At 34.9% G+C, this 12,136-nt stretch overlaps 1 protein-coding gene across 2 annotated transcripts in view; it reads right to left on the bottom strand.

Moving 5' to 3' along the window:
- DCL3 (dicer-like 3) overlaps positions 1–12,136 on the bottom strand; it is a 212,235-nt gene that overhangs the window by 43,199 nt on the left and 156,900 nt on the right. For both annotated transcript variants that reach the window (XM_089787426.1, XM_089787425.1), the window contains 4 exons: positions 5,714–5,995; positions 5,093–5,422; positions 4,088–4,273; positions 3,658–3,889 (listed from right to left, as the gene is read on the bottom strand). In XM_089787426.1, the coding sequence (XP_089643552.1) occupies positions 3,658–3,889; positions 4,088–4,273; positions 5,093–5,422; positions 5,714–5,995 (1,030 nt within the window). The remainder of the gene's footprint in view (positions 1–3,657; positions 3,890–4,087; positions 4,274–5,092; positions 5,423–5,713; positions 5,996–12,136) is intronic.

The following is a 12,136-nucleotide window of genomic DNA, read 5'->3' as shown; positions in this document are numbered from 1 at the left end:
CTCAGGAGCAACCACCTCTCATACAGACACTTGTAGACATGGAAGTTGCCTTTAGAAGGATATACTTAGAACTCCAGCAAGGAAACGACTTGGTAGGGTGGTAGGTTGGAGTGGGAGATCAAAAAAGCTGCTCTAGAAGAAAAGTGGAAGGTAGAAAAGGCTGCCCTGGAACATAGATAAGGTTGCCTTGGAAGACAAAATCACAATAGTAGAGGCGAAAAAGATGGATGCCTTGCGTGTTCTACATGGAGTTCGTGCCAAACAGAAGGTGGCTAAATGAGATCTTCAGCAGCTCTATGGAGCCCTGAGTATAGGGATGTCTTCCCAACCTTGTTTTTGAAGTCTGGTTTTTCTATGTTTGTTGGGTAGTTGTCTGGAAGACGATTTCTTTTTTGGGGGGGATAAATGCAGTACATAATATAATGTTGTACTTAGCCTTAGTTAAGCTTGGTTGGGTCGAGTAGTTAGGAAGTGAAGGGATGCATCTGTTGGTTTTCCCAACCAACCGGCCATTATATAAAACTTTGAATTATGAATGATCTACTCATGTTATTGGTATCAATAAAGAAATAACATTCTCTCCCAATTCTGGTATTTTGTTATAAATAATGAATGTTTTGTTGGTACTATTGAATCTTTGTTATATTGTTTGAATCTATGTTATATTGTTCTATTCTTTGTGTTTGATAACCATTCTACATGGGTGTAGCACATTTTATTCAGAAATGAAGGAAAAATGAACACTCCAACTTTGCTATGGCAGAAGTTGCTTTCAATTTTGATGTTGAATCTAAGTTGCTACCAAAGTGTGTTGTACCCAATCTGAAAATTAATATTGTTAGGTGAAACTCATCTGACACAAAAAATGAGTTATTTGTGCCAAAGTTAAAGTCCGAAATCGTGTAGTTACTAATCAAGTCATAGGTTGTGTCAATCTCCATGATTTCGAAATATCAAATTATTGTAGACTGTCCATCTAAAACATAAGATATCAAAAATAATTGAAAGAAAACAAAGAGAAGTGGCATATTTTTGGAAGTAAATCATATTTCTAAGAAATGCTAAGGAGGCAACACACTTTTGAACTTGATTGTGGAATTGGTGAAAACAATAGCAATGAACTTATTTTCAAAGCAATGAAGAAAAAAAGAACATTTTAGGGTTTTTATCATTTGCACATTCTCTTACCTTGTCCTGTCCCCTTATGTAAATTCTTAAGATTATGGGACTATTCTATTATAATTCAATTGCAAAAGACTTCTTCCTAAAAAGCCATTTGATATATAACACAATTGGTACTTTGCAAGGCTTATATTGATTATACAACTTATCTAAGAATGATAGTTGATATACTCTTAACTTGAAGAATTTAACCGATGTATATATGCAGTGATATTCAAATCTGCAACATATGAATCTTCTTCACTTGATATGATGGAGTATCTCTTGCTTTCTCTGATAGGACAATGAGAATTGGTGATTTCTGATATATATGCTATACTCCGATCTGCAATGGAGTTAATCTTGCAGTCTCAAATATGGCAGTGTAAATTATGTTAATGATCTTCTCCTTATCACTTGTAGCAATGATACAATACTTGCTGTTTCTGATAATTCTTTAGAAATATGCAATGCCAATGTGGATCACAACAACCACTTCAAATAATCTCATCTGATATATATATATATATATATATATATATATATATATATATATATATTCAAGAGGTGATGACTTTGGTTCTTTTATTGAATGGTGACTTTAGATGTATGCATCTGATTTTGCCTTGAGAAGGCTACTACTCAAATGAGCTATCCAAATATGGATAAGAATCATAAATAAAAGTAATCCGATATTGCTTGAGAAATGAATATCAAGCCACTCAAGTATCAAGTTTTGTAATGATAAATGTTTCTTTGTTGCAGCCTCATTGGAAACTCTTTATTGCACCTCTAATGACTTAATCAATCTTCTAGAGATTGCACTTTTACTTCTAACTAGCTGCTGTCTAGTGATCAACAATTCTTTGAATAACTAATCAATTGATTAGTTAATTGCTGACTACAGTTCTTTAGCATTACTAAGTCTCCTTCAACATATTTAACTGATGTTAGAGTGATTACAATAACTACTCTACAGCCTGCTTCTCCTGTTTCTATCTCTTGGTATGCTGATGACATTGATATGTTTTCTTCTTGCTACTTCATGTTTAATATAGTCATTTGTTGCAAAGCAAGAGTCTAATTAATCCTTTTTTCCAAAGCAATAATGATTGATGGATGTTATGGGGATTATAATGATTTTTCTATTGCATTACTTCTATATAATTGGAGATGATGACATCAATACGAATTGCTTTCTTGTCCCTTCTAGTGCAGGGGGGCAATCAGCCTCTTGACCCCTTCCGGGTCTCTTGGGGCTGTGCATCCTCACAGATCCTCCACGCAGCTGCAGCCTTCCTCCTCCCCTTCGTCCAAATGTTTTCAGCGACAGCTTGGGGTCTCTTCCTTCCCTAAGGCCTATGCTTTTGTTCTGGAATTCTTCTTTGTTGCTTGATGCAGCTAGTGGGGCAGTTATGTTTCCTTTCAGTTTTCCAGCTCTTCCTTTTGTTCTTCTATTTTCTTTCTTTCCTCTACATTGTTTGGTACTTTTGTTGTAGCCTTTCCCCTGGCCAAGATTTTGTAGTCCCTTGGACCCAGTTGTTGGTCTTTTGTTGGACATTAACAAATTCATCTTATCTTATCTTCTATGGTCAATGCATAGAAGATAATTCCTTGCTTAATGTAATCATGAATATCTGCTATGATATGTATGTATCGGCATGGTATCGATATTATGATCTCTCATTATTGCTAGATCAGTGTCATATATTCAATATGCTTCATACCTTCCAATTATATCATTTTGTCTGATCGATAAGTATTTATGATTGAAATGAGGTATGCCATCATATGGACATTCCAGATTATGAATTTTCTATATATTATGTTGATCAAATTGGTCCAATGTAGTCACCATTAAAATCATGATCTACATGTTGATAAGGTTGGTGACCAAGATTGTCACACTCGACATCATATGAGCTCAATATTTGGATTATATCTTAGTGTCTATAAAGATATTGTATGCTTGATATTACTCAAACCAAATGTCCTCATGGAACAACCTTTTTGTCTGAAGTCTTCAACCCTTGATCATATGAATGGGTGGATAGAAATCAAGCATATTAAATCTCTTGGTCCCAAACAATGTCAATACTCCATCTTATTCTATGTTTTTAACTTGATGCTAGATAGGAAAATCACAGAGTCTTATAGATAAGCTGATTTTCCTCGATAGGGCCACTAGCCTTATTGATGAGAATACGCCAAAATATCTACTTGTGTACAAATTGTTTATCTTTATTTGCTAATTAATTAGAAGTGTTAAACGTCTGCCACTGCTTGATCACATATATGTTTTACTGTTACTTTTATATTAGGCCAAGGATGGGGACATCACTTACCTCTCTTCACAAAATAAATCTATTCTCTTAAATTGTTTGGAAATATAGATTGTACGTAGGTCATCAGTGTCCTTTTATATACCTTTGATGAAAGAAAATATATGAAAACCTAAAAGTCCAAATAATAAGTTCTTATGCTGAGAACACCAACCTTTTGCATATAAATTGATTGCATTGTTGCAGACATTATCCTCCTCTTTATCATGAAAGGAGTCTTGACATGTTTCAAATTTCACTGAAGCCATACTAGACCTTGCTTTCTTCTCTGAAAATTCTCGGCTTTGACTTGATTCTGATTTTCTTTTGCATGCCTCAGAAATCTTTGAGTGACTAACACCTTCTTTAGTACTTTGCTCTCTTGTCCGTCCAACCTCTTCTACGGTCTGTAAGTTTTTTGAAAGTGAAAATTGTGATTATAATTGTCTATTTGTTTAACACTTTAAAAATATATAGTGAGGAATGGAATATGAAAGCTAACATGATATTAATTTTTGATAGTAAATGAAAATGATAAATGAGAACAATGACAAGATATCCCCATTTTCACTGCAATTAGGATATTAAGGTGTCAAGAAATTTACTGGATTTATTATAACTTTTGATTTCTTCCTTGGCGATTCTTTACTTTCACTTGCATCTGATTCTTTGTTGCAGGTTGTAGCAATGCCTTCGAGACTACTGATTTCTTCTACACTTTGTTTGGTGGTTCCTCTAACCTTAGTATCAGAAGCCACATTACTACACCGAGGATGATGAATTCCACGTTTCTGTGCATAGATACAAATGGTTTTGTCAGAAAAAAAATTGAAATGCATAAAACAAATTAAAATGTGTATGTAAATTAAGTACAGAAAGGTTGACACAAAGTCTTCCCAAAAGTATCTATTGTCGAATTGAGTTTGGAGTGCTGAAGAATACACCTTACAAGGCAAGATCCAAATGTTGCCATGATGAACTTCATGAGTAGTCATTACTCTTCTTTTCTCCTCATATTTTGGTAATAATTACAACGTAGAGGAATTTTCCCAGCATACAAGCACTTGTAAGCATTTGTTCATATAGGGGAGGAATAGTGAATATAGTTCACTGCTTTGGTCTTTTCACCCTCCCACATCATTCCCATTTGCAAAGATTGTTGAACGCGGAATGCCTTTTAAGTCACCTTTGTCTCACAATTGAAACGAATATGAACTAGCTCAAGTCCAACTCTATCATATACATGTGTTAAGTATTGAAGGTGTTCACAAGCATTTGTAATTAGAATGTTTAAATGTCATGGGATTTGACTTGTGTGTGTTTTAAGTTACTCTAGAAGACCTCTACGAATAATCATTGATTTAATGGCATGGTTCATCATATACTTTGACAATAACAACAAATTTTGAGAACCCACTTAGCATACAAGAACCTGTAAGCATTTACAAGTAGTAGGGGGAACAAATAGAGATTATATTCTATTGCTTTGGGACTTTTTTATTCTGGACTCTTTCCCTGTCGGCAAGCTTTTGGCTCTGCAGAGTTATGCATATTGTATTCCTATAGAACAATAGAAGAAGCAAAGTTAGACATAGAAAATGTGCACCAACCTTAAGTTGCATTAATATCTGTTGAGCTGCTTCTTCCCTTGCAGACTTTTTACTTATATTGCATCCTTTTCCAAGTATAGTATCATTCTCAAGAACCACTTCAAGAGTTGCAAGATATAGTTCACCCTCTTGTGCACTTTTTTTCCAGACAATGCGGTAGCCCTCTAGATGGCAAAGTTCAGAAACTTCTCTTATAGGATGCAAATGCAGTGTTTCTGGTGTTACTATAGGAGATAACAAAGGTTTCATTATTGTCCATACATGTTCCAAATCAAATCTGCTATCCACCAGTATTGCTCCTGCAATGCTTTCTACTATATCTCCTAGCACCTGTATTTGTTGGAAATTGCATTTAAATAAAAAATAGTTAGATTCTCATATTTCCCAATTCTTTCTCATACAGAAGAGAGAGTTGAACAGAAAATACTTTTAGGTTTAAAATGTTTACGGGTTTAACAATAAAGAAAAAATAATAATTAATTATGATGACCAGCTGTAAAGCAATTTGATATTAAATTGTCCTTCATAAATGAGAAATCAATACAAGCACTGCGACCTTCTATAAGGCAATGAAAAATCCACCAAACTCTACATGGAATAAAAATCCAATTAACTACTCACCTTTGGAGCTTTCACTCCACAAGATGTAAAGGAACAACCTTTTACCCCTATACAATGCTGTACAGCCCTGACAAATTTGGTGATTTGTCCCAGAAGCACGACTGAACCATGGCGAATATACTGCTGTAAATTATATTTGACAGCCACATATGCAAAACTATCATTGTTGACAGCTGCAGAGCGCAAATCCGTCAAAACACCTGGTGTAAGATCAGGGTGTTCCTTAAACAGATGCCTTGTGATAAGAAAATCTAATACAGAGTCTCCAAGAAATTCCAGTCTCTGCCAAGATATACATAGTAAGGAACAAGTTTGTGAGAAAAACCTTAATTAAAGAGTAAGGAGTATCCTCTCATTCCACAATGCTATTAATTTCTTAAGAGAAACAATACGGATACCAGTTCACCAAGAACCACTTGAATGTCAAATTATTTTCCAGATGAAAATAGCTTTATTTGAAAATGTATGCATGTGCTTTAAAAGGATTTGTACTAAGAAATAACTCAATTTCCACTGCGATTCGAACCCAAAAACTCCCAAATTTAATGGACAATCAGAATTATGCTGAACAGTTAGCTAAGATTTGCCTATGCTAGTTGAGTAGCTCTTACTAGAGCCATGTCAGTATCCAAGCATATAACTTAATTTTAAATTAAATCATGCATCTGATAAAGATTCCTTCAATGGTGAGTGTCAATCTAACCTGACAGCAATGGATTTGGATTATTTCTATTATTTTTTCATTTTAAAACACAATCATTTTTTTGGGGGAAGCAGAAAAATAATACAAATATACCTCATTTCAGCCTGAGAAACACTACTGAAGAATCAGGAACCATATACTACAACTCTAAAGGCCATTTCAGACTCCCCTAATGAGCATACAGTAATAGATGTAGCACATACCAATAGTCATTACTGTTCCAAATCAACGAGGACATTGAGCTGCTTGATATTTGGATGATCTCAACTCGATTTAAGTTCTGTATAACATACTTGTACATCTATTAAATGATTATACTAGTAATTTCCATATTATCATTTTGTAAATCCAGTGTTACGTGGATCTCCAAAATCGAAGAAACCTTATCATTCGTTTTACATCTAACTGTTGTAAGAACAACAATACTTTTAGTTTTAAACATTAACAAGAATTCCATGCCATTTGCAAAATTTCTAACAAGTACTCAAATTAGAAAAAAGAAAGTCATTTTCTTCAACTGGTTGATAACTATTTACATCTCAAAAACTAATCGTAATACAGTATATGTCATAAGTTGGAGGAGCTCATTACAATAGAGAATGAGCTGGAAAACATACACGTAGAGCTTAGGTCTAAAAAACTAAAGGTTCACTCACAAAGAAATCAAATCATTTGTATGGCACTGCGCAAAAAGATCAAGGTTCTCTCAAATTATCTAGTCATTTCTAGAAAGGAAAGTCAAACTATTTTATGAAGAACAAGGCATAGACTAATAAATCTCTATTTGCAAATAAACTATTCATTTTTTTGGGGCCACAAAAGTATATTACAAATCCACCAGATCTTCTATATATTGTATACCTTCTCTCACCCCACTTAAATCACTCATCCAAGTTCTCATAACCCTAAACTAGCTTTTTATTCTGAACAGTTGCTGATGCGGTCATTGATCAACCCACCAATCTTTAGAATCATTGGATTCATAGTTTGAGGATTCCCCATAGCCGGCTATAGGTGTATTTTGATAAACTTCATGCTCAAAAAAAATCCATATTTTACGAAGTGAAAGAGAATGTTACCCTTGTTCTCTTCAAGAGGTAGAATACGACAAGCACTTCATTATTCAATGCCCAATCTACTATGAATTTCATGAAAGTACTATTGTCTATACATAGCAGAGTAACATGGGGGCATTTCCCCACCGTTTTTCCCTGATGCACCCAAGACGGGGACGCACTTGGGACGGAGGGACAACGTTCCTTCGTCCCCAATGGTGCCACCATTGGGTTGTCGTCTCGCCAAGGACAAGGGCGTCTTTGTATCCCTTGTGGGGACGGGGGGACGTCCATGTGTCCTCTATGGGGACAGGGGATTGAGGAAACATCCGTCATCCCCTCTAGGGGATAGACAGATGCCCCCTATTTTGAGCAAGTTGAAAAGTGAAAAATAAAAAGGTTCTATAATAATTTTTTAGCCCTAGGGTATGTGGGGGCCATCTAGAGGTTGAAATCTTATAAAATCAATGCTTTCTCATTTCTATTCATTTCATGGTTTTCTAATTTTTGCAACAATAGCAAGAAGAAGAGCAAAGATCTCATAAAAGGGTACATGTTTGAGTGAAGAGAGTGATTGGAAGGCAAAGACGAGCGACAAGGAGCAAGAAGTGGAGAGGGGAGATTTTTCAGCTTGTCCAAGAGATTTTTCAAGCAAAAGGTAGGGTATTTCATGGTTATTTTATTTTATTTTCTGATTTTTCAAGCCAGGTTAATTGCTTTTAGTTTGTAGTTAAATTTCATTTCTAGATTTTTGTAGATGCTTGTTATTTCATTTCCAAATTTTTGTTACTCAAATTTTATTGAAAAAATTGTGATTTTGAAGAAGGGCACAGGCTGAAAGCATCTGGTTAATTTAATTTTTTTCATTTTGTGAAATGCGGTGTGAAAATGAGCTCCTAGGGTCATAACTTAAGTGAGTCAAGTCATAATGATGATGAGATGGAATTAGAGCCCCATTCTCATAGCAGACGGGAAGATACAACTTGCAGTATTATGAAGAGAATAAGGAAACTGAATCTCAATCTTTAGATAATTGGCCACTTGCCCACTAGCTATAGATTACCCCTCCTCTCTTTTGGCAAAGTGGGCTAGGAAAAGGTGTGGGTGCATTTGAGTTCTTGAAGAAATAAAAAAATTCCATTACAAAATTGAGTTCACCAAACTTTGGGGTGTTCCAGATGACTTGGTAGTTAAGGTATCTACCACCTTAACTGACAGGCAATAGATTCAAAGTCTTCAACAGGCTCATGAGAACGGGCAGCCACATATTCCTACTCCTAGACCGTAGTAGAAAGCTACATCATTTGGAGGGGCAGCCTCAGGTCTTTCTTCCATATCTAGTGCTATGAATGAAGCACAATCGAGCAAGAGGAAAACAAAAGTGTCATCTGAAAGTAACCCCATAGCTAATTTATTTAACATCTGCATGAAAGAGGAGATAGAGGAAGCCACTGGCAACTTTTTTCCCCAATGATATACCTCTTCATGTGACAGGATCTCCTTGTTATAAGGAGATGATGTAGGTGGTTGCAAGGGGAGGAGCACCGACATTGTGCTACTAGGTGGGTGCAAATTGTGGACTACAACCTTGGATAAATAGTGTGCCAAGATTGGTCTACAGATGGAGACATTAGGACAGTTTGGGAGGAGTATGAGTGCAACATCATCATGGATGGATGGACGGGCATTAGGAGCCGTCCACTCATCAATATCATAATTACAATCAAACGAGGGGCATTGTTTGTCCATGGCATTGAAAGGATGCTGATTTTTAGTTTGACATCCTTTGGGCAGCTATTGAGGCAATACGACCACAAAAGGTGATCTAAGTAGTGAAATATGCAACACTTGTGTGTAAAGTTCAAGGAGACTTGTTGAGGCAGCATACAAACATATTTAGTGGACTCCATGTTGTGTGCATACTATCAACAATGCACTAAATGACATGGAGAAGATTGCCTGGATTAAGGGAGTAGTGAGTGATGCTAGAGATGTGCATGTTGTCCTGCATTTTGTTTCCACAAAATGTTGGTAACAACACAACTTTTCCGAGCTAGTTTCACGTTTCTCTAAGCTTGAATTTGATATTTAATTGTTTAATGTGAATCGATTGATCCATTTCAACTCGTGTATCAAATTGTTTTATTGAAGGCCTTCATCAAATCTTTTTCTTTTTTCTTTTTGTCGAGCCTTTGCTTGATTTTTGAAGCCTTCACAGTCCATTCTTTTCTTTTGCTTGTTTTTAGTCCTGTATCTTTTGATTTCCCCTTCGATTCGGTCTAACCTAGAGGTCAATCAGATTTGTCAATCAAAAGTTATGCCCGTTTTAGTGCATCAAAAGCGGACATTTTAGGTACAACAGCGCAAATTAAAAATATGATGTTATATTTTCAATTTGACTTTCACTTTTTGGAAAATATAACATTATACTCACTTTTTGTTATGTTTTAAAGTTACTTTTACTTTAAATTTATAACTTAAAGTGACTATAATGCTCTTTATGTTATAATTTTAAGTTGAGTTACTTTTTAATTTTTCACTTAAAGTAACTATATAACTATATAGTTTCATTTTAAATTTTTGGTTTTAAAAATCAAATAGTTATTGAAATGTCACTTTAAAATGATGTTTATGTATTATATTTAATAATATGATAAATGAATATTATTTTTGACCCATTTGGTGACATTTTTATAAATTTTAAGTGAATTACATGACTTAAAGGCTTCAAAATTGGACCTTTTTATGTGCAATTGCATGTAAACACTATGAAAAGTGGACTCTTTTCATGCCTTTGCATATAAAATTCATTTTGGAGAACACTTTTCATGTCATTACATAAAGTGTTCACCATAAGTGGACCTTTTTGATGCTATGACATGAGAAGTCAAGTTTTTATGCCTTAGCATCTAAAAAGTGAGATACACTTTAAATTAAGCAAGTTACCTCAAAAGGTTCGATTTTACTCATAAGCATATTTTAAAACATGCTATGCACTCCAAAAAGTGCCATTTCACTTGAAGGCATATTTTAAAACATGCATATGACTCCAAAAAGTGCGATTTTGGAGGAGAGCATATTTTAAAGTATGTAATGTCCATCAAAAAGTCCAATTTTGAGAAGGAAATGTGCACTTGCTCCCCAAGAATCCGATTTTGGCCATAACTCAAAATTTTCTTCATGGATTTGCATGAAATCTTTTGCATTCAAGGTGTTTTGGCTTGGCGATGAGTTTGTTTGCATCAAAGATGAGTTTAATGTGCTGAAAATCGTTTTTGCCCAAATTTAGAGCACGTTTTTGTAAAAAACTCCAAAAATCTCCATTTTTGATCAATGTTTTTGCATGGAGATGAATCAATTTACTCTTTTTGAGTGATTACATTGTATATCGATTCACATTTTGGTGTTTAAACAGCAAAACATTTTACTTGGGATTCTTGGTGAAACACGTTTTTTCCAAAAACGTGTTGCAAGCTTTCATCTTTAAAAACGTTGGAATTTGGAGAAGTTTTAGGGCACGTTTTGGCATATTGCAACTATTTCTCCTTGTTTTCTGCCCTCTTCCATTCGAATTTACAAGATTGGAAAAGGTCTCACCATTTTTGAAGAATTTTTCAAACATTGGAGCATCTTTTTCCTTCATATTTGGCATGTAAGTGGACTTCTTCCTTCTTGTAATTTAATTCATGCTTATCTTTCCTAATTTTATGCATGAAATTATTAGATGGTTGCCATTTGTGAAGATATTTGCCATGGAAAATGCATTTTCCCTTTAAATATGAAGTTTTCATTCATTTTCATGTTTTTGGTTCTTTCCCAAGTCCCAATTTCGAATTTGAGCTTTGACGTGCACTGCATTTTGGCATGTTTGAATTATTTTCCGAAGGTACTTTGTTTCTTTTGTATTTTGTGTTTTGTGCTTGCTTGCCATTTTTTCTCCACTTGCAGAAGTTACAAGTTTTTTCTCAAAGACTTGTTTTTGTTTCATTTCATGCGAAAGCATCGTCATCTTTCACATTGCATTTCCATGTCACGACACTTCATCTCTCACTCAACGAAATGTGATTACATGTTTTCCATCTCATTCGCTATCCACACATACATGTAATCCCATTTTTCGCTTCCGTTTTCACCCACCTCACTTTTCGCTTCCATTCGCACGACACGATTACACGAAATTCCTTACGTGTAGTTGCATCTAAAAGATCTGATTTTGATTAAAAGTCACATTTTGGAAAGTCAAAAAGATGTCATTTTTGCTTCTCATGTACTTTAACTTCTCCTTTTCCTCAAAAATGACTATAAAACTCATTATCTCACCTCCATTTTTCATTTTCATCTCTTCATATGCATTTGCACTACATGAGTAAATACATGTTCAAGCCTCATTCCATGCTTTACATCTTGACCTTCATTCGCACATACATGTAAAGTGTATCTTTCACTTGCATTTGCATCTTATTTCACCCTCCATCTCTCGTTACATGTTGCATTTACATGTACTTATTTTTCATTCAATAAAGCTTTGAAAACGCTAAGTTACATTTGAAAATTAGCAATTTCCATTTGCACACATTCCCATGCGCCAAGCACTTCAAAAAAGAAGTTAAAGGTGCTGATGGAAACTTGTTTTGAGTGTACATCCGGACATTGTCAAGAAGGTTT

This window comes from Cupressus sempervirens, chromosome 6, assembly GCF_028749045.1.
Source record: "Cupressus sempervirens isolate cs-2001-9-10 chromosome 6, ASM2874904v1, whole genome shotgun sequence".
In the NCBI taxonomy this organism is placed as follows: domain Eukaryota; kingdom Viridiplantae; phylum Streptophyta; class Pinopsida; order Cupressales; family Cupressaceae; genus Cupressus; species Cupressus sempervirens.
The sequence above is the reverse complement of the archived record's forward strand: the minus strand, read 5'-3'. Positions and strand labels throughout refer to the sequence as shown.